This window comes from Hylobates moloch, unplaced genomic scaffold (assembly GCF_009828535.3).
Source record: "Hylobates moloch isolate HMO894 unplaced genomic scaffold, HMol_V3 SCAFFOLD_14, whole genome shotgun sequence".
Taxonomy (NCBI): domain Eukaryota; kingdom Metazoa; phylum Chordata; class Mammalia; order Primates; family Hylobatidae; genus Hylobates; species Hylobates moloch.
Genome location: NW_026652289.1, coordinates 340018 through 363101, shown reverse-complemented (window position 1 = coordinate 363101; position 23084 = coordinate 340018). Strand labels below are relative to the sequence as shown.

General features: G+C 47.8%; 1 protein-coding gene across 4 annotated transcripts in view; it reads left to right on the top strand.

Annotated features, from left to right (window-relative positions):
* The window catches only part of PCNT (pericentrin), a 118841-nt gene that overhangs the window by 848 nt on the left and 94909 nt on the right, over positions 1-23084 (top strand). For all 4 annotated transcript variants that reach the window (XM_058427624.1, XM_032174550.2, XM_032174549.2 and 1 more), the window contains exons 2-3: positions 1420-1632; positions 9766-10383. In XM_058427624.1, the coding sequence (XP_058283607.1) occupies positions 1420-1632; positions 9766-10383 (831 nt within the window). The remainder of the gene's footprint in view (positions 1-1419; positions 1633-9765; positions 10384-23084) is intronic.

The following is a 23084-nucleotide window of genomic DNA, read 5'->3' as shown; positions in this document are numbered from 1 at the left end:
CGTCCTGCCCGTCCGGGCCTGACGTGGCGCTGCCGGGAACCCACGCGGCGCTGGCGCCGGGCACCTTAGAGGGACGCGTTCCCGTCTTTCTCCCGTCCTGGGTTTCGCCGTGAAAAGGCGCTCGGTTTGATGGCCACCGTCCTGGGTTTCGTGGGAATAAAGTGCGCAGAGCCCCTGACTCGGGGGCAGGAGAAAGGGGGTCCCGAAAGCGCGAGGCGGAACCGCGGGAGCTGCCTGGACGAGGCCGGCCTCTCTGCAAGGTGCGCGCGGCTCCCCCAGGATGTTGTGGCCGGGGCGCTGGGGAAGAGCGGGGCTCCCGGGCACGGCGGGCAGGGGACGCGGGGCTAGGCCGGGGAAGGGCTGAGGCGGACAGGAGGGGAAGGGGGGAGCCCGGAGCCTGCAGGGAGCTGCGAACAGGAGCAGAGCTTCCAGGAGGGTGGAGGGGGGAGGGAGGGACAAGACGCCGCCTGTAGGGCGACGCAGGCCGCAGACCAGGTCTGTGCTATCCCGACATGGATAGATGTGGTGGAGGAGGGCATGAAAATAAACGACATGAGGTTGACTTTGAAGAAAATATTTCTTTGAGAGACCATTTTCTTGTGTAAATGGCCTTGTGTAATTTTTCTGGGTATCCGTGAGCCTGTGTACTTGTGTTATCATTTACACAGATGTGTGTTCCATGCGTTTGTTTTTGTGGCCACAGTTGTCTTTGAGGGAACATGTCTCCCCGTGAAAGGCTGATGTGGGATCGCATACCTCTTGAGTAAGCCGTTAGCGGGAGATGAGGCTCTCACATAGTCTCAAACTGTCGGATTTGAGGACTGAGCAGAGCTAGGCTGTGCCTTCTGATGGGCGATGCTCTGTGGAGGTCCCTGGTGCTTTGGTGAGCTGTGTCATGAAAAATAGAACATCTGATTCCGTAAAGGAAGATGTGAGATTGACCTGGCTTAATTAATTTTTTGCTATTTCTGTACCTTCTCTCAGAATCTATGGCTAGGAAGTTTTGGCTGGGCTATGTATTTCTTCAGTTGGGGGAAAATTGGGGCAAGAAGGGAGAGATTTAGCTTTTATATTGTTTTAAAACTTAAATATGCCTTGATTAAGCTATCAATCTTTTATACAAATTTTTTTTAAAGTTTTATTTTTCTGTAAACTGCCAAGGGCTAGGAAAGCTATTCTGCCAATCAGCCGTATGGTTTTCTTTACCAGGCATAATTAGCAGTCCTCATTGTTAGACCCCTTCGATGTAGATATTGATGAAGGCAGTGTTTGTGGAGAGCCATCTGTTGGCCAGGTGTAGCAGAGTAGACTGGGTCAGCCCTCGGGCCTCATGGTCCCCACCAGTCTGTTGACTTTGTGGTTCTGTTATTTTTTTCTCACTTATCTTTGCCTTTACTACTTATCTACATTTTTGCGCAGCTTGCTCACTTCCGACAGAGAAAAACAAAAGGTGACAGTTCGCATTCGGAGAAAAAGACGGCGAAGAGGAAGGGCTCGGCTGTCAATGCGCCTGTCCAGGAGGAGAGTTCGGTAGCCAAGGAGGACAGCGCACTCCGTGGAGGAGGGGACATTTGCAAAAGCACATCATGTGACGACACCCCTGATGGGGCAGGAGGGGCCTTTGCAGCTCAGGTAGAGTTGCTCAATGTTGTATTTGAACATTTCGCTTATCTTCTAGTCATTTCTAGTGTGATTTACTAAAGATGGTCTTTGGTCTGTTTTTGCCTTTCAAAAGTGAGGAAAGAGGGTGTTATTTTAGATTATAAAAAGTGAGGGCCCGTGTGTGGTGGCTTACGCCTGTAATCCCAGCACTTTGGGAAGCCGAAGCAGGTGGATCACCTGAGGTCAGGAGTTCCAGACCAGCCTGGCCAACATGGAGAAACCCCGTCTCTACTAAAAATACAAAAATTAACCAGACATGGTGGCGCACACCTGTAATCCCAGCTACTCGGGAGGCTGAGGGAGGAGAATAGCTTCAACTCGTGAGGCAGAGGTTGCATTGAGCCGAGATCGCGCCAATGCACTCCAGACTGGGTGACAGAGCGAGACAAATGATAAATTTTATGGTTTTATTCTTTATTATTATTATTTTTTTTTTTTTTTTGAGACCGACTCACTCTGTCCCCGGGTGGATCATGGCCGACTCGGCTCACTGCAACCCTCCGGTTCACCCATTCTCTCCTCACCTCGATACTGGACTACAGGCCCTCCACCACCCGCTAATTTTTTATATTTTAAGAGACGGGGTTTCACCTGTGATCCGCCCGCCTCGGCCTCCCAAAGTGCTGGGATTACAAGCGTGAGCCACCGCGCCCTTTTTATTTTTAATTTTTATTTTTTTGAGATGGAGTCTTGCTCTGTCGCCGAGGCTGGAGTGCAGTGGCGCCGAGGCTGGAGTGCAGTGGTGTGATCTCAGCTCACTGCAAGCTCCGCCTCCTGGGTTCACGCCATTCTCCTGCCTCAGCCTCCTGAGTAGCTGGGACTACATGCGCTCGCCACCACGCCCGGCTAATTTTTGTGTTTTTAGCAGAGATGGGGTTTCACTGTGTTAGACAGGATGGTCTCAATCTCCTGACCTCGTGATCTACCTGCCTCGGCCTCCCAAAGTGCTGGGATTATAGGCATGAGCCACCGCGCCCGGCCTGTGGTTTTATTCTTAGTAAATTTGGGTTTTCTTTTCTTTTCTTTTTCTTTTTTTTCTTTTGTTTTTTCCAGACAGTGTCTTGCTCTGTTGCCCAGGCTGGAGTGCAGTGGTGTGATCACAGGTCACTGCAGCCTCAAACCCTGGGCTCAAGTGATCCTCCCTCCTCAGCCTCTTAAAGTGCTGGGATTATAGGCATGAGCCACTGCGCCTGGCCCTGTTTTATCTTTATTAATGTAATTTTGAGAAGTTTTGGATTAACTACTTGAAGACAAGTGTCAGTTGTTTGCTTTGTAATGGAAGACTGGGAGTTCTTCATGTGTGGTTGTGTGTATCAGCCCCTTTGATGGGTGTTTCTTGGGACATTTAAAACATAATATTCCTTCACATAGTTGTAAATGCACCTGCTTGTCATATTTGCCTTTTACCTTTTTACTAAAAGTGAGATGAAGAAGGAAGGGGTGAAGGTGTTGCAGACATAGTGTGTTGCTGGAGGAGACTGGGTCTGCTGCTTGAGGCCTTGTGAGCTGCAGGGGCACCCCCATGGGCAGGTGTGGCAGGTGAGTGCACACCAAGTCCTGAAGGGGCTGGCCTTCCGGGCTCCTTGGGGGCCTATAAACCTGCCTGGAGGCGGGCTGTCCTTGGGCCTTTTGTATGAATTATGAACGAGGGCCTTGGGTGTTGAGTGACCCTGCTGCAGCAGAATGGGTGCAGGCTTTGATGTTTGCTAGGATTTGCTGGAAAACTGGTGGCCAAAGGCAGAATCTGGCTCAAGGTCATAATGTGTGTATCCTGCTTTACTTAAAAAATTGAGTTGTTGCCAACAGTTAAAATTTGTGTTATTCTACCTACAAATCCTGAATTTTGTTTTTTATCTCTTGAGTGTTTTTGGTTGTCGGGTTGGTGTCTTTTTTTTTTTTTTCCTGTTTTCTTTTCAAGATACAGTCTCTCTGTTGCCCAGGCTGGAGCGCAGTGATGTGAACTCGGCTCAGTGCAACCTCTGCCTCCCAGGCTGAAGCGATCTTCCTGCCTCAGGCTCCCAAAGTGCCAGGATTACAGGCCTGAGCCACCGTGCTGCCCAGAAAGTTACTTTTGATGTATTCTGGTTGCATATGTTTTTTTGTTTTTTTTTTTTTTTTTTTTTTTGTGAGATGGAGTGTCACTGTGTTGCCCAGGCTGGAGTGCAGTGGTGCAATCCCGGCTCACTGTAACCTCTGCCTCCCAGGTTCAAGCGATTTTCCTGCCTCAGCTTCCCGAGTAGCTGGGATTGCAGGCGCCCGCCACCAAACCCAGCTAATTTCTGTATTTTTAGTAGAGACAAGGTTTCACCATGTTGGTCAGGCTGGTCTTGAACTCCTGACCTCAAGCAATCCACCCACCTTGGCCTCCCAAAGTGCTGAGATTACATGCGTGAGCCACCGCCCCCGGCCCTCTGGTTACACATACTTTTTTTTTTTTCTTTAAGACGTGGTCTCACTCTGTCATCCAGGCTGGAGTGCAGCAGCGCGCTCTCTGCTCCCTGCAACCTCCGCCTCCCTATTTCAAGCGTTTCTCCTGCATCAGCCTCCCGAGTAGCTGGGATTACAGGCGCACCACCATGGCCGGCTAATTTTTGTATTTGTTTGGTTGAGACGGGGTTTCACCATATTGGCCAGGCTAGTCTCGAGCTCCTGACCTTGTGATCCGCCCGCCTCGGCCTCCCAAAGTGTTGGGATTACAGGCGTGAGCCACTGTGCCTGGCCCGCATATACGTTTTAAAAGTAATAAGCTGATAAATACATGTGGGAATCTCAGGATCCTGTCAGAAAACCATTCCAAACCTAGAACATTTTGTGTAAATTGTATTCGGAGACTGATGGGTCGTTAACATTAGAAGGCATGGTATAGACTCCTGATTAAACATTCATACTTCGCCGTTTCATCAGGTAGAGACTCTCTTAGTTTCTAACTCTGCTATGTAATGCATGCCTTCATTCAGGCAGATGATCTTATGAAAACCATTTTGATTTTTGTTTTCAAAACCAGAAGGGCATATACCAGAAAATTAACAGTGGTGGTCAGAAAGGAATAGAGTGGTTGGTTTTTCCGTTGTTATGGTTTTTGGTACTTCCTACAATAAACACATTAGGTTACTTATATAACATTTTTTCCCGTTTTAGAATTAACTATACCACTAATAAAACATGTATTTTGGACATCTTAAAGCAATCTATAAATACCAGGCCCGCTACTGGTCCCCTTTACTTAGAGATGCACATGCACACTCACTCCACTTCCTGCATTTTGTCACTTCCTCGTGACCACAGTGGACAGGACACTTCACCCTCAAGCGTGGGGTGGTGTGGTAGATGTGAGGAGGGGTCTGCTTTCACAAAACTTGGTGAAACAATGGCAAGATGGTGGGCAAAGGTCAGGTACCAGTCGGCTTTTTCCACGGAATTCCTGTTATTTTAATAAGCTAAACGTGCAGTCATCAGGTATTACTCCCGACTGGATCTTGGACATCAGCTTTTTTCCCCTTTTTTTGAGATACGATCTTGTTTTCTTGCCCAGGCTGGAGTGCAGTGGCGCAATCATGGCTCATTCCAGCCTTGACCTCTTGGCCTCAAGTGACCCTCCTGCCTCAGCCTCCCTGGTACCTGGGACTACAGGCGTGTGCCACCATGCCTGGCTAACTTAAAAAAAAATTTTTGGAGACAGTATTACACTATGTTGTCAGGGCTGGTCTCAAACTCCTGTGCTCAAGTAATTCTCCCACCTCGGCCTCCCAAAGTGCTGGAATTACAGGTGTGAGCCATCCCACCTAGCTAAAATTTACTTTCTTTATACATGTATAGGTAAACTAAGTAGTATGTGTAGAATAGAGCCATTGTCTTTCTGCTGTATACTAAGTTAGGAATCAAATTTCTTAAGCCATTTTGTCTTGTCAATTATGTATATAAAAACCATTGGTGCTGTAAGAAGCAGATATTTCATTAACTTTTTTCTGATTATATCATTGTACATCATCAGTTCAGTCTAAAAAGGAGTTTTTTTCATATGTATTATAAGATAGTTCATGATATTTGAGTTTAGTATGCCTTTAATCCAGTTGTAGATGTTAAAACAGGAGTAATTTTGTGTTCAGAATAATGATCTTCTGAAAAGTGAATTTCCAGGAAAGAGTCCACTGTTTAAAGCTAGCAGCTGGTGGCCGTGTGGCCGAATAATGTCCCAGGACAGGGCGCTCCCTTCTCAGATGGTTGGTCGTGCTGCGTCTGGAGATCAGGAATCCTCAAGGAACCTTTATGCTGTAGTTGTACCAGTGCTTTAAACATAATTAAAGGTGCATTTGTTTTATTTTACCCATCTATAAATTGTGAGAGGTTTGGCTATGGAGAGTCTAGTGAGCTTATTGAACAGCATAAGATAAGCGTGTGTGTTTGTGTGTGTGTGTGAGGGGGAGGGAGAAATTATTGTGCTTTCCAACATATAATGAATTTCTTACTTTGATCACCAACTGTTAGGTAAATACTGATTTCTAGCATAAGTCTTCTTTCTTTTTTCTGGAGGCAGGTCCTCCCTCTGGCACCCAGGCTGGAGTGCAGTGGCCCAGTCACAGCTTACTTCAGCCTTGACCTCCCTGACTCAGGTGATCCTCCCACCTCGGCCTCCCAAAGTGCTGGAATTACAGGCGTAAGCCGCTGTGCCCAGCTGGTATAAGACATATTTTTAACCAACTTTAAGTTCTTAGGTTTTTTTCAGGATGGTTATAAGCCAAAGTAGAATTGCAGAAAGACTTTGTGGTAAATATTCAGGATTCAGCTATGTTACCTTACAATTTGTTAAGTGCATGATGGAAAAATAGTCGAACCAATGCAACAGCTGTCTCAGTTCTAAAAGTTAACTCAGAAATGGCAGAAAGCAAGGTCAGGCGTGGTGGCTCCGAGCACTTTGGGAGGCCAACGTGGGAGGATGGTTGGAGCCCAGGAGTTTAAGATCACCCTGGGCAACATAGTGAAACTGTCTCTATGAAAAATATAAAAATTAGCTGGGCATGACAATGCACACCTGTAGTCCCAGTTACTGAGGAGGCTGAGTTGGGAGGATCACCTGAGCCCAGGAGTTTGAGGCTACAGTGAGCTATGGTGGTACCACTGCATGCCAGCCTGGGGGGCAGAGCAAAGCCTTGTCTCAAAAAAAAAAAAATCATAAAAATAAAGCAATGGTAGAAAGCAGAATTTGACCTTTCAGTTATAGATGAGGAACAAAATGAGCAGAGGCCATTTTTTTGTAAAAGAACCATCTGGCCGGACGCATTGGCTCATGCCTGTAATCCCAGCACTTTGGGAGGCCAAGGCAGGAAGATCACCTGAGGTCAGGAGATCGAGACCAGCCTGGCCAACGTGGTGAAACCCCGTCTCTACTAAAAATACAAAAATTAGCCGGGCCTCATGGCAGGCACCTGTAATCCCAGGTACTCGGGAGGCTGAGGCAGGAGAATCACTTGAACCCAGGAGGCGGAGGTTGCACTGAGCCGAGATTGTGCCATTGCACTCCAGCCTGGGGGACAAGAGCGAGACTTTATCTCAAAAAAAAAAAAAAAAAGAACCATCCAAAAATTGCTCAGAGGTCAAGAATTTCAGAAGAAAATACAAAAACTTTGGCTGAAGAAGATTTAACTAGTGCTATAGAAGGCTTAAGAAGTGTGGTTCTAGCACTTTTCCAACTCATATTTGTATCAAATACCAGGAAAAATAGTTATCACCATTTATCATCTAGATTTCTGGGCCCTCTTACTGTTTTGTCATTTTAAGTTGTTTTACACGTAATTTACAGAAGTAAGAATAAAGCAATAATTTAGAACAACTTTATTAGAAATTTGATCCAACCTCTTTGTATCAACTAAGTTTTGGCACACAAACATTAGAAGTGTCCTGTTTTTTTTTTTGAGACGGAGTCTCGCTTTTTCACCCAGGCTGGAGTGCAGTGGCTCAATCTCCGCTCACTGCAAGCTCCGCCTCCCGGGTTCACACCATTCTCCTGCCTCAGCCTCTCCGAGTAGCTGGGACTACAGGCGCCCGCCACCACGCCCGGCTAGTTTTTTGTATTTTTAGTAGAGATGGGGTTTCACCGTGGTCTCGATCTCCTGACCTCGTGATCCGCCCGCCTCGGCCTCCCAAAGTGCTGGGATTACAAGCGTGAGCCACCGTGCCCGGCCAGAAGTGTCCTCTTAAGGAAGTGGATGGATGGTCCAGGTTCCTTTGAAGTGTGATCATTCATGTGAGTGGGCAGCTGATTGAGACTATTGTGTCCCCTTTTCGTCCCTCACTTCCTCTTGATTCTGAGAAGATTGATCTAGGGTATTGTCAAATGAAGACTTGTCTGAGATTTTGTTTTCACGTCAGTTTTGCCATCATCATTGGCCATGAGTGCTCTCTCTCTGCATTCATCTTGTGACTCATCTAATGATCCCTAAAAGCCGACACCCTCATTTTTCTTTGCTATTTTGGAAGAAATTGAAATGTTCTTAGTGAATCATCTTGTTAAAGCAAGCTAGTCTGGGCACTGTGGCTCATGCCTGTATTCCCAGCATTTTGGGATGCTGAGGTGGGAGGATTGCTTGAGCCCAGGAGTTTGAGGCCAGCTTTGGAACATAATGAACATGGAGACCCTGTCTCTACAAAAAAATAAAAAATAAGCTGGTCACAGTGACGCATGCCAGTAGTTCCAGCTACTCAGGTGGCTGAGGCAGGAGGATTGCTTGAGCCCAGGAGGTCAAGGTTGCGGTGAGCTGTGATTGCACCACTGCACGCCAGCCTGGGTGACAGAGCGAGACCTTGTCTCAAAAAATTAATTAAATTTTTTTTTTTTTTAAGTAGAATTCATGGCCGGGTGCAGTGGCTCACGCCTGTAATCCCAGCACTTTGGGAGGCCGAGGTGGGCAGATCACAAGGTCAAGAGATTGAGACCATCCTGGCCAACATGGTGAAACCCCGATTCTACTAAAAATACAAAAATCTGCTGGGCGTGGTGGCACGCGCCTATAATCCCAGCTACTCGGGAGGCTGAGGCAGGACAATGGCGTAAACCCGGGAGGCAGAGCTTACAGTGAGCTGAGATTGTGCCACTGCACTCCAGCCTGGGCAACAGAGTGAGACTTCGTCTCAAAAAAAGACAAAAAAGAAAAAAAAAATTAGCTGGGCGTGGTGGCATGCGCCTGTAGTCCCAGCTACTCGGGAGGCTGAGGCCGGAGAATCGTTTGAACCCGGAGGCGGAGGTCGCAGTGAGCTGAGGTCGTGCCACTGCACTCCAGCCTGGGTGACAGAGCGAAACTTTGTCTCAAAAAAAAAAAAAAAATTATAGGCTGGGCACGGTGACTCATACCTGTAATCCCAGCACTTGGGGAGGCTGAGGCGGGTGGATCACCTGAGGTCAGGAGTTCAAGACCAGTCTGGCCAACATGGTGAAACCCCCGGGAGGTTGAGACAGGAGAATCACTTGAATCCGGGAGGTGGAGGTTTCAGTGAGCCGAGTTCATGCCACTGCACTCCAGCCTGGCAACAGAGCGAGACTCTGTCTCAAAAAAAAAAAAAAAAAGTTGAATTCATTAAGAAGAGGGGCAGGAACATCATTAGGGAAATTATTTGCATTATAAAAATGTTTAGAGCCGGCCGGGCACAGTGGCTCACACCTGTTATCCCAGCACTTTGGGAGGCCGAGGCGGGCGGATCACGAGGTCAGGAGGTGGAGACCACCCTGGCTAACACGGTGAAACCCCGTCTCTACTAAAAATACAAAAAATTAGCCGGGCGTGGTGGCGAGCGCCTGTAGTCCCAGCTACTTGGGAGGCTGAGGCAGGGGAATGGCGTGAACCCAGGAGGTGGAGCTTGCAGTGAGCCGAGATTGTGCCACTGCACTCCAGCCTGGGCAACAGAGCAAGACTCCGTCTCAAAAAAAAAAAAAAAAATGTTTAGAGCTTGAGAATTGTTAATGTGGAAGGTGCACGTTCTGAACAGGTGGAAATGAGCTCTACTTGTTAAATGAAGTCAGCATAGGCCCGCAGATAGAGGAGCTGGGAAGGGCCTGAGGCTGCAGCCCTGGACCTTGCTTTAAATGCTTCTTTCTGGCCCTCCCCTTCTTAGCTGGAGGACCGTGATGGAGAGAAGAGAGAGGACTTGGAACAGCTGCAGCAGAAGCAAGTCAATGACCATTCTCCAGAACAGCGTGGGATCTTCACAATCAGTGACCACCCACCAGAACAGCGTGGGATCTTCACAATCAGTGACCACCCACCAGAACAGCGTGGGATGTTCACAATCAGTGACCAGCAACCAGAACAGTGTGGGATGTTCACAATGAGTGACGATCGTTCAGAACAGCGTGGGATCTTCACGATCAGTGACCACCAACCAGAACAGCGTGGGATGTTCACAATGAGTGACGATCGTCCAGAACGGCGTGGGATCTTCACAATCAGTGACCACCATCCAGAACAGCGTGGGATGTTCACAGTCGGTGACCAGCAACCAGAACAGCAACCAGAACAGCGTGGGATGTTCACAATCGGTGACCAGCAACCAGAACAGTGTGGGATGTTCACAGTGAGTGACGATCGTCCAGAGCAGCGTGGAATCTTCGCAATCAGTGACCACCAACCAGACCAGTGTGGTATCTTCACAATGAGTGACGATCGTCCAGAACAGCGTGGGATGTTCACAGTCAGTGACCACCATCCAGAACAGCGTGAGATCATCACAAAGGTATTCTTTAAGTTCTCTGTTAAGGTGTATTCTTTGTCAAAGGATTTCTTTATGTTGTAGAAATCCAAACCAGTGAGAGGACCTTCCATCTCTGCAGGGCCTCTCTTTAGAAGTGGAAACTGGAAGCATAGAGAGCTGGAGGCAGAGGCTCACCCTGTAGGCCCCACGTGCTGCCGCCTGCACATTCTTAATGTTGCCTGTGGAAGGAAAGCTTCTCTTCGGACCCTTCTCCCTGAGCTCAAATCTGCCTCCCTTGTGATCTTCCTTTTTTGTTTTTCCCGTGGGACATTGAAGAGAAGCCACCCTTCATAAGTTTGAGGAATGTCATGAATTCCCTTTATTCTAGTTGCCCTTGTCGATTGACTCACCTGTCTGTTCAGCCTGTTTCTTAGGCCTGGTAGCTCGTTTCTCACATAATCTGTTTGTGACTGTGGAAGTCCTGTGCCAGTTGAGAGCCTGGCAGGGCAGGGAGGCTGTGGTCAGTCTTCACGTCCCTGGTTTCTGCCACGTGCCTTGTGGGATGAATTCCATATGTGTTGAGTTGATTACCTTTATTTTATTGACATGTTTTTTGTTAGCATGTGGAGGAAAACACTGTTTGGAATTGACTAATTTTAAAGTGTTACATTAAAAGCATATATTTTAGGCTGGGCGTGGTGGCTCACGCCTGTAATCCCAGCACTTTGGGAGGCCAAGGTGGGCGGATCACGAGGTCAGGAGTTTGAGACCAGCCTGGCCAATATGGTGAAACCCCATCTCTCCTAAAAATACAAAAATTAGCTGGTTGCCACTGCACTTTAGCCTGGGAGACAGACCGAGATTCCATCTCACACACACACACACAAAAAGCCTATATTTTAGCCATTTGATTCTAGCTATACTCAGTTCACACTGCTTTAGGCAAGTTTGGTTGTTTTTTGGTTTTTGGGTTTTTTTTGTTTGTTTTTGAGACGGAGTCTTGCTCTGTTGCCCCTGCTGGAGTGCAGTGGTGCGATCTTGGCTCACTGTAACCTCCGCCTCTTGGGTTCGAGCGATTCTTCTGCCTCAGCCTCCCAAGTAGCTGGGATTACAGCCGCATGCCACCACGCCTGGCTAATTTTTATATTTTTAGTAGAGAAGGGGTTTCATCATATTGGTCAGGCTGGTCTTGAACTCCTGACTTCAGGTGATCCTCCTGCCTTGGCCTCCCCAAGTGCTGGGATTACAGGTGTGAACCGCTATGCCGGCCAAGTTTAGTTTTTTTTTGTTTTTTTTTTTTTTTGAGATGGAGTCTCGCTCTGTCGCCCAGGCTGGAGTGCAGTGTTGCAATCTCGGCTCACTGCAAGCTCCGCCTCCCAGGTTCACGCCATTCTCCTGCCTCAGCCTCCGAGTAGCTGGGACTACAGGCGCCTGCCACCACCCCCGGCTAATTTTTTGTATTTTTTTTTTTAGTAGAGACAGGGTTTCACCGTGGTCTCGATCTCCTGACCTCGTGATCCGCCCGCCTCGGCCTCCCAAAGTGCTGGGATTATAAGCGTGAGCCACTGCGCCCGGCCAGCAAGTTTAGTTTTTAATCTGCATTATTGCAGGAAAGATCTAACTCCTGGGTGAGGCCTGGAAGAACAGTCTCTGGTGGGTTCTATAAAACCCACTCTTCATTTATTTATTGCCTTCTTGGGACTGCGTCTCATTCTGTCCCCTGGGCTGGAGTATGGTGGTGCCATCACAGCTTAGTGTAGCCTCAACATTGTTTTGATTCTTAAGTTGTTGCAGCTCTGTCTGTGGGGAGCCCCTTTAGGTGGCTCCTGTGTCATGTGTTTGAAGCACATCCTGGCTTGTGACACTGCAAGTTGGTGCCGCAGGCTCATCGTGTAGGCCCTGTCTCTTCTGAGTCCGCTGTTTCTCCAAGGAGTCTTGGTGCCTTTTACGGGATTATGGTGTTGAGACCAAGACCTGGGCACTAGGTGTGCTCACTCCTGCTGGGATGTTGCTGCTGCTTCTGGGCTCTCTGCGTGGACAGAGTGAGGAAGGGCGTGCCTGGGAGCTAGTCCGTGTGTACACTCATAGCTGTATTTATGTTCATTTGTATTTATAGACATATATATTAAATAGGAATACATACTGATACCTCAGAGCCTAATCCAGCACCACAGAGTTCACTCTGCCCTCCCCCCTGGTTTATTTGCAGTTTCCTTCTCAGACAGTGAGAAGCCTGGCTCTCACTTCTGCCATTTATTTACTTTTAAAAAAATAAATTAGAAGGTTGTTTTTTTGTTTGTTTGTTTGTTTGTTTTTTGAGACAGTCCCGCTCTGTTGCCCAGGCTGGAGTGCAGTGGCAGGATCTTGGCTTGCTGCAGCCTCTGCCTCTCGGGCTCAAGTGATTCTCCTGCCTCAGCCTCTCTAGTAGCTGCGATTACAAGTGCTGCCACCATGCCTGGCTAATTGGGGTTTCACCATGTTGGTCAGGCTGGTCTCTGACTCCTGACCTCAGGTGATCCACCCACCTCAACCTCCCAAAGTGCTGGGATTACAGGTGTGGGCCACCACGCCCGGCCCCATTTATTTAGTTGTTTGTTCAACTCTCCTGTAAGTGTATAATAGTTTCAGAATTAGCAACCCACATCATATAAGAAACAAATTTACTAAGTGGAGTTCAGTGTTTGTTTATAGCTCCTTTTGTCTCCATTTTCAGTTTCCAGTCACAACTGTTTTCCAAGGTTACTCAGGTCACTCCTCTCTTCCCCAGCCCCTCACTAAGGTTGTGTCTTCACTGGTGAGTATGTAGTCAGGTTCGTTGGTCACTGGCTACTTCCTATCCTGGGATCCCACAACATTCTGGTCAATTTTTTTTTTTTTTTGAGATGGAGTCTTGCTCTTTCACCCAGGCCGGAGTGCAGTGGCGCTATCTTGGCTCACTGCAAGCTCCGCTTCCTGGGTTCACGCCATTCTCCTGCCTCAGCCTCCCGAGTAGCTTGGACTATAGGCGCCCGCCACCACACCCAGCTAATTTTTTGTAGTTTTAGTAGAGATGGGGTTTCACCGTGTTAGCCAGGATTGTCTCGATCTCCTGACGTCGTGATCCACCTGCCTCACCCTCCCAAAGTGCTGGGATTACAGGCGTGAGCCACTGCGCCCGGCCCATCCTGGTCAATTTTTTAAAGTTGCCTACTGTTTTGTTTTGTTTTGTTTTTTGAGCTGGAGTTTTGCTCTTGTTGCCCAGGCTGGAGTGCAGTGGCGCGATCTCGGCTCACCGCAATCTCCGCTTCCCGGATTCAAGCGATTTTCCTGCCTCAGCCTCCCGAGTGGCTGGGGAGGCCTCACCACCACGCCTGGCTAATTTTGTATTTTAGTAGAGATGGGGTTTCACCATGTTGGTCAGGCTGGTCTTGAACTCCCGACCTCAGGTGATCCGCCCCGACCTCAGGTGATCCGCCCCCACCTCGGTCTCCCAAAGTGCTAGGATTACAGGCATGAGCCACCGCGCAGACTTTTTTTTTGAGACAGTGTCTTGCTCTGTTGTCCAGGCTGTAGTGCAGCGGTACAGTCTCGGCTCACTACAGCCTTGAACTCCTGGGCTTAGGCAGTCCTCCCACCTCAGCCTTCCAAGTAGCTGGGACTACAGGCATGTTCCACCACACCTGGCTAAGTTTTGTTTTTATTTTTTTGTAGAGACAGGGTCTCACTATGTTGACAGGATTGGTCTTGAGCTCTTGGGGTCAAGTGATCCTCCTGCCTTGGCCTCCAAAAGTGCTGCAATTACAGGTGTGAGCCACCTTGCCCACCCTAAAATTTGCATGCTTTTAAGTTCATTCTTCGTGATGTACAATTGTGTAGAGTCATATCCACCACCCAGTTACCCTCCAGAACAACCCCAACCCCCAAGAGGCCCGTGTCCTCTTTCTAACCAGCCTCTCCCTCCTTCCCCAGCCTCTGGCAACCACTGGTCTGTTTTTTGTTCTATGGTTTTGCCTTTTCCAGAATGTTCTACAGATGGAATTCTATAATATGTAGCCTTTTGGGTCCAACTTTTTAAATCACTTAGCAAAATGAGTTGAAGATTCATCCAAGTTTTAGATTGATCAGTAGCTCATTCCTTTTTGATGCTGGTTAGTACTTCATTGTGTGCGTGGTTCCCAGTTTGTTTATCCACTCACCTGGTGAAGGACATCTTTCTTGCTTCTAGCTTTTTTGTGAATATGAATAATGAATGTGTCTTTTTTTTCTTTTTTTTGAGATGGAGTTTTGCTCTTGCACTCTTGATGCCCAGGCTGGAGTGGTGATCTCAGCTCACTATAACCTCTGCCTCCTGGGCTCAAGCAATTCTCCTGCTTCAGCCTCCTGAGTAGCTGGGATTACAGATGTGCACCACCATGCCCGGCTAATTTTTGTATTTTTTTATTTATTATTTTTTTTGAGACAGGGTCTCTCACTCACCCAGACTAGAGTGCAGTGGCCCATTCTCAGCTCACTGCAACCTCCGCCTCCCAGGTTCAAGAGGTTCTCCCGCCTCAGCCTCCCGAGTACCTGAGATTACAGGTGCACGCCACTACTGCCCGGCTAATTTTTGTATTTCTGGTAGAGATGGGGTTTCACCATGTTGGCCAGGCTGGTCTTGAACTCCTGACCTCAAATGATCCACCCGCCTCGGCCTCCCAAAGTGCTGGGATTACAGGTGTGAGCCACTGCACCCGGCCTAATTTTTGTATTTTAGTTTTACCATATTGGTCTGGCTGATCTCAAACTCCTGATCTCAGGTGATTGCTCACCTCGGCCTCCCAAAGTGCTGGGATTACTGGTGTGAACAACTGCGCCTGGCTTGTTTTTATTTCCCTTCTCGAAAGTCTGGCTGGCGTAGACATATAGTTGGCAGTTGGTGTCTTGCCTGCCGGTGGTTTCGCTCTGCCCCTCTCTAGCTTGTGTTCACTGCCGTGGCCATCCTGAAGACTTAGTGTCTTTGGTGTTCTGCAGTTTTGATTTTATGTGTTCTCTACAGGGACAGAACTAAAAGGATAGATAGATTTGTAAAGGGGAGTTTATTAAGGAGCATCGACTCCCATAATCACAAGGTGAGGGCCCACAGTAGGCCATCTGCAGGATGAGGAGCAAGAAAGCCAGTCTGAGTCCGAAAGCTGAAGAACTTGGAGTTTGATGTTCAAGGGCAGGAAGCATCCAGCATGGGAGAAAGATGGAGGCCAGAGAGCTAACCAGTCTAGTCTAGTCCTTCCATGCTCTCCTGCCTGGTTTTATTTTGGCCACACTGGCAGCTGATTAGATGGTGGCAACCCAGATTGAGGGTTGATCTGCCTTTCCCAGTCCATTGACTCAAATGTTAATCTCCTTTGGCAACACCCTCACAGACACACCCAGGGACAATACTTTGTATCCTTCAATCCAATCAAGTTGACAATGTTAACTATCACACCAGGTGTGGCTTTTTATGATGTCTTTAATTCTGCTTGGGATCCAGGGTTTTCTTCAACGTGTGGATGATGCTTTTCTCATCTGTTGCCTCTCAAATCCTAACCAGTATCTCCATGCATACCTTCTACCTGTTCTTTCTCTCCATTCTTTTGCATACCGTATTTGTCCATTCTCATGCTGCTATTAAAGGCATACCCAAGACTGGGTAATTAAGGAAGAGAGGTTTAATGGACTCACAGTTGCACGTGGCTGGGGAGGCCTCACACTCATGGTGGAAGACAAGGAGGACCAAGTCACATCTTAGGTGGATGGTGGAAGGCAAAGAGAGAGAACTTGTGCAGAGGGACTCCTCTTTATGAAACCATCAGATCTAGTGAGACTTATTCACTCTCAGGAGACCAGCACAGGAAAGACCTGCCCCCATGATTCAGTTACCTCCCACTGGGTCCCTCCCATGACACGTGGGAATTGTGGGAGCTACAAGACAAGATGAGATTTGGGTGAGGACACAGCCCAACCATATCACATACGTATAGCTCAGCCCACTTTTGTGCTTGGCTTCTTTTTGCTCTTGGCCATAGGCTGGATAGTTTTATCTGTGTTATCTCCCATTTTTCTAAACCTCTGTTCATCTGTATATAATCTGCTGTTAAATATGTCCAGAGTTGTTAATTTTGTTCTTGCTGTTTTTAGTTCTATTTGGATTCTTTAAAATTGGTTGTGTCATTCTGCATAATTTCTTGTTTCCTAGAGATATTTTCAAACTTATTTTAACTGTACATCTTTTTTTGTGAGTGAATTGGTCTCCACTTTGGCCTGGTATTTAGAGGTGCGGTGAGCCTATCCACTTTGTTTTTTATTGAGATGGAGTCTTGCTCTGTTGCCCAGACTGGAGTGCAATGGCGTGATCTCGGCTCACTGCAACCTTCACCTCCCAGGTTCAAGCGATTCTCCTACCTCAGCCTCCCAAGTAGCTGGGATTGCAGGTGCCTGCCACCGTGCCGGGCTAATTTTTGTATATTTTTTAGTAGAGATGGGGTTTTGTCATGTTGGCCAGGCTGGTCTCGAACTCTTGAGACGAAGTCTCGCTCTGTAGCCCAGGCTGGAGTGCAGTGGCGCCATCTCAGCTCACTGCAACCTCCGCCTCCCAGGTTCAAGCGATTCTCATGCCTCAGTCTCCTGAGTAGCTGGAATTATAGACGTGTGCCACCACATCCAGCTAATTTTTGTATTTTTAGTAGAGATGGGGTTTCCCTGTGTTGGCCAGGCTGGTCTTGAGCTCCTGACCTCAAGTTATCTGCCTGCCTTGGCCTCCCAAAGTGCTGGGGTTACAGGCATGAGTCACCGCCCCTGGCCAGCCCGTCCACTTTGAATGGAGTGTGTTGCTCGGGTTGATCTGGATCACTTTTATTATTTTGGGTCTGCTGTGGGTGCCACTTCTCAGGATCTTTTTTTGGTTCCTTTAATGTTTTCTGTTTTCCATATGTCCGTTATTCTGCTTGGAGTAGCACATTGTGTGGTCTTTTTTAGTGAGGTGTTTGTGTTATTTTTGTGAGAAGTCTGTGTTCTGGCTTGTGTGTGTGGTCCTTTTTAGTGAGGTGTTTGTGTTACTTTTGTGAGAGTTCTGTGTTCTGGTTCGTGGGAGTCCCTTCAAGTTGAGTGCTACATTTTCGTCTGATCAGTCTTCCAAAAATATCCCTTTCCCTAGACACATTTTAATTTAATTTTTATTTTTTATTTTATTTTTCTCACATCTAGTAAGGCAGGGAATATTTTTAAATTTTTTTGTAGCGATAGGATCTCACTATATTGACTAGGCTAGGCACTAACTCCTGGTCTCAAGCCATCTTCCTGCCTTGGCCTCCCAAAGTGCAGGGATTATGGGTATGAGCCTCCACACCTGGCCTTGTGGACATGTTTTGTTTTGTTTTTTAATTTTGAGACAGGGTCTTACGCTGTTGCCCATGCTGCAGTAAGTGGCACAATCATAGCTTACTGCAGCCTCGACCCCTGGGCTCAAGCAGTCTTTCTGCTCAGCCTCCTGAGTAGCTGGGAACACAGGCATGTGCCACCATGCCTAGCAAATTTTTAAATATTTTGTAGAGATGGAGTCTCATTACATTGACTAGGCTGGTCTCAAACTTCCGGCCTCAAGTGATGCTCCTGCTTTACATGCTTTTTACTTATTTTTTTTTTTGTGATGGAGTCCTGCTCTGTTGCCCAGCCTCTAGTGCAGTGATGCGAATTTGGCTCATTGCAACCTCTGCCTCCCAGGTTCAAGTGATTCTCATGCCTCAGCCTCCTGAGGAGCTGGGATTATAGGCATGCAGCACCATGCCTGACTAATTTTTTATTTGTAGTAGAGATGGGGTTTTGCCATGTTGGCCAGGCTGGAGTGCAATGGTGCAATCTCGGCTCATTGCAACCTCTGCCTCCTAGGCTTAAGTGATTCTGCCGCAACCTCGTAAGTAGCTGGGATTGCAGGCGTGTACCACTGCGGCCAGCTAATTTTTGTATTTTTAGTAGAGACAGGGTTTCACCATGTCACCCAGGCTGGTCTTGAACTCCTGACCTCGGGTGATCTGCCCGCCTCGCCCTCCCAAAGTGCTGTGATTACAGGCGTGAGCCACTGTGCCTGGTCTCCATACTGTTTTTATAATGATTGTACTAGTTTACGTTCCCACCAGCATGTAAAAGTTTTCCGTTTTCACTGCATCCACACCAACCTGGATGTGTTTTTTATCTGTTTGTGTCATCAATTCTTTCTTTTTTTTCTTTTTCTTTTTTTTTTTTTTTGAGACGGGGTTTCGCTCTTGTCGCCCAGGCTGGAGTGCAGTGGCGCGATCTCGGCTCACTGCAACCTCCGCCTCCCAGGTTCAAGTGATTCTTCTACCTCAGCCTCCAGAGTAGCTGGGAATACAGGCACATGCCACCACACCCAGCTAATTTTTGTATTTTTAGTAGAGACGGGGTTTCAGCAGATGGTCTCAATCTCCTGACCTCGTGATCCGCCTGCCTCTGCCTCCCAAAGTGCTGGGATTGCAGGCGTGAGCCACCGCGCCCAGCCAGTGATTTCTTTCAGCAGTGTTTTGTGGTTTCCCTTGTAGAGATTTTTCCCCTCCTTGGTTAGGAATATTCCTAAGTATTTTATTTTATTTTTTGCAGCCATCGTAAAAGGTGTTGAGTTCTTCATTTTGGTTCTCAGCTTGCTCACTTTCGGGGTATAGCAGTGCTACTGATTTGTGTACGTTGATTTTGTGTCCTGAAACTTTACTGAATTCATTGATCAGATGTAGGAGCTTTCTGGATGGGTCTCCAGGGTTTTCTAGGTAAACGATCCTATCATCGGCAGACGGACTGTTTTTCCTCGTTACTAATGTGGATGCCCTCTATTTCTTCCCTTGTCTGATTGCTCTGGCTAGGACTCCAGAGCAGTGGTGAAAGTGAGCATCCTTGTCTTTTTCCAGTTCTAAAATGCCTTCAACTTCTCCCTTTTCAGTGTAATGTTGGCTGTGGGTTTGTCACGAATGGCTTTTATTGTCCCTTCTATGCCGATTTTGCTGAGGGTTTTAATCGTAAAGCGATCCTGGATTTTGTCAAATGCTGCTTCTGCATCTATCGAGATGATCATGTGATTTTTCTTTTTAATGCTGTTTATGTGGTGTATCACATTTGTTGACTTGTGTGTGTTAAACCTTGCATCCCTGGTATGAAACCCAGGTGTATTATCTTTTTTATGTGCTGTTGGATTCTGTTAGCTAGTATTTTGTTGAAGATTTTTGCATCTATGTTCATCAGGGATATTGGTCTGTGGTTTTCTTTTTTTGTTATGTCCTTTCTTGGTTTTGGTATTAGGGTGATACTGACTTCATAGAATGATTTAGGAAGGATTCTGTCTTTCTCTATCTTTTGGAATAGTTTCAGTAGGATTAGTACCAATTCTTTGAATGTCTGATAGAATTCAGCTGTGAATCCCTCTGGTCCTGGACATTTTTTGTTGGCAGTTTTTAAATTACTGTTTCAGTCTTGCTGCTTGTTACCGATCTGTTCAGAATTTCTGTTTCTTCCTAGTCTAATCTCAAAGGGATGTGTATTTCCAGGAATTTATCCATCGCCTCTGGGTTTTCTCGTTTGTGCACATAAAGGTGCTCATAGTGGCCTTGAATGATCTTTGGTATTTCTGTGGTATTGGTTGTAATGTCTCCCATTTAGTTTCTAATTGAGCTTATTTGGATTTTCTCTCTTCCTTTCCTGGTTAATCTCACTAATCTATCAGTTTTGTTTTTCTTTTTTTTTGAGATGGAGTATCGCTCTGTTGCCCAGGCTGAAGTGCAGTGGCGCGATCTCCGCTCACTGCAAGCTCTGCTTCCTGGGTTCACGCCATTCTCCTGCCTCAGCCTCCAGAGTAGCTGGGACTACAGGCGCCTGCCACCACGCCCAGCTAATTTTTTTGTATATTCAGTGGAGATAGGGTTTCACTGTGTTGGCCAGGATGGTCTCAATCTCCTGACCTCGTGATCTGCCCGCCTTGGCCTCCCAAAGTGCTGGGATTACAGGCATGAGCCACCATGCCCAGCCTGTTTATCTTTTCAAAGAACCAGCTTTTCGTTTCATTTATCTTTTGTATTTTTCTTTTTCTTTTTTTTTTTTTTTTTTTTTTGAGACGGAGTCTCGCTCTGTCGCCCAGGCTGGAGTGCAGTGGCGCAATCTCGGCTCACTGCAAGCTCCGCTTCCCGGGTTCACGCCATTCTCCTGCCTTAGCCTCTCCGAGTGGCAGGGACTACAGGCGCCCGCCACCACGCCTGGCTGATTTTTTTGTATTTTTAGTAGAGATGGGGTTTCACCGTGTTCTCGATCTCCTGACCTCGTGATCCACCTGCCTCGGCCTCCCAAAGTGCTGGGATTACAAGCGTGAGTCACCGCGCCCGGCCTTGTATTTTTCTTTTCTTTCTTTTTTTTTTTTTTTGAGATGGAGTTTCGCTATTGTTGCCCAGGCTAGAGTGCAATGGCACGATCTCGGCTCACTGCAACCTCCGCCTCCTGGGTTCAGGCGATTTTCCTGCCTCAGCCTCCCGAGTAGCTGGGATTACAGGCATGCGCCACCACACCTGGCTAATTTTGTATTTTTAGTAGAGACGGGGTTTCTCCATGTTGGCCAGGCTGGTCTAGAACTCCTGACCTCAGGTGATCCGCCTGCCTCAGCCTCCCAAAGTGCTGGGATTACAGGCGTGAGCCACCATGCCTGGCTATCTTTTGAATTTTTCATAGCAATTTCATTTCATTCTGCTCTGATCCTGATTATTTCTTTTCTCCTGTTGGGTTTGGGTTTGGTGTGCTCTTGTTTCTCTACTTCCTTGAGGTGTGAGCTTAGATTATCTGTGCTCTTTCCAACTTTTTTTTTTTTGAGATGGAGTCCTGCTCTTTCGCCCAGGCTGGAGTGCAGTGGCGCCATTTCTGTTCACTGCACGCTCTGCCGGGTCCGCCTCCCGGGTTCACGCCATTCTCCTGCCACAGCCTCCCGAGTAGCTGGGACTACAGGTGTCCGCCACCACGCCCAGCTAATTTTTTTGTATTTTTGGTAGAGAGAGGGTTTCACCATGTTGGCCAGGATGTTCTCAATCTCATGACCTCATGATCCACCCGCCTTGGCCTCCCAAAGTGCTGGGATTCCAGGTGTGAACCACCGCGCCCGGCCCGAGCTCCTGACGTTGAAGGGAGATGTTGCTGCACTCATGTGGCCGCCCGCCCTCGGGACGAGTCCCCGCACAGGCAGCCCCTGTGGAGCCCACCATGCCACCCTTCTCTGTCTAGTTCCTCTGGGGGCCTTTCTAGCCTTTGCAACTGTATCAAGCCTGTATCTCTCCACCCCTAGCCAGTTCTCCAGTTGAGGCAGAAAAATTTAGTTTGGGTCATTTTTTAATCTGAAGTACTCTGTGAGCAAGTGGGTCACCTGGAGCCCAGAAAGGTGCCTGGCTGATGCGGGGGAAGCCGGAGAACGGTCGCTTCCACAGGCAGGGGATACATCCCAGGCGCCAGTTGAGGGGCAGGAGCCTGCTGGGAGGGCCACGGTGACGGTGAGCTCGGGATCCGTGCCGAGGGGCCCCCTGCAGCTTTTCTTTTCCCTTTAGGTTATTGCTGCTGAAAAGGTTTCCAGAGGTGGGAATGTTGAGACAGGGAAAGGCTTTCTGTGGCTCGAGCTATGTTGCCAAAACGGCTGCTGAGAAAAACGTTGAAGCAACTGATTCTGATGTTGGTAGTGTTTGGGTGCATTTGTTTCCTGTGACTGTGGTGGCACTGAGGATTTGTAATATTTTTACCAACTTTTGCTGATTTAGTGGCCATACAAAGATCTTTAAAGTTTGTGTCTCTAGATTGGTTTACCTTTCATTGGTACCCGCTTTTTCCAGGCATTTTATGCACATTTTCTCTCTGTAGGTGTCATTTCCCCCTTTTTCCTGAGAGCACGTTGTTTGTTCCTCCCGTGGCAACACTGCTGTGGCGTGGGGAGAGTCCACAGCTTCTGTTTCTGGGACTTTATTTTATTTATTTATTTTTTGAGGTGGAGTCTCGCTCTGTTGCCCAGGCTGGAGTGCAGTGGCGTGATCTCAGCTCACTGCAACCTGTGCCTTCCAGGTTCAAGTGATCCTCCTGCCTCAGCCTCCCGAGTAGCTGACACTACAGGTGCCTGCCACCACGCCTGGCTAATTTTTGTATTTTTAATAGAGATGGGGTTTCACCATGTTGGCCAGGCTGGTCTCGAACTCCTGACCTCAGGTGATCTGCCTGTCTTGGCCTCCCAAAGTGCTGGGATTACAGGCATGAGCCATCGTGCCTGGCCTGTTTCTGGGACTTTGACTTTACATTGTCATTTAAGCGGGTTTAGTATTTTTCCATCATTTTTTTTTAATGAGATACAATTAACAAGCATACAATTCACCATTTTAAAGTACAGACCTCAGTGGCATTTAGTACATTCACAGCGTGTGTGAGCATCATCTCCAGTGGTTCCAGACATTATCATCACCCCAGAAGGAAGCCTGGTGCTCGTGGCAGCCACCCCGCTCTCCTCCCTCAGCTCCTCGCAGCCTCCAGACTGCTCCATGTCTGCGGATTTGCAGATCCTGAACACTTGATGTAAATGGAACCTCACCACACGTGGTCTTCTGTGTCTGCCCTGTCACTCAGCCTCACGTCTTCAGGGCTCCTCTGTGTTGCAGCCTGAGTTGGGGCTTCGTTCCTTCTTGTGGCTGAATGGCAGCCCACGTTTGTTCATCCATTCATCCCTCAGGAGGCATTTGGTT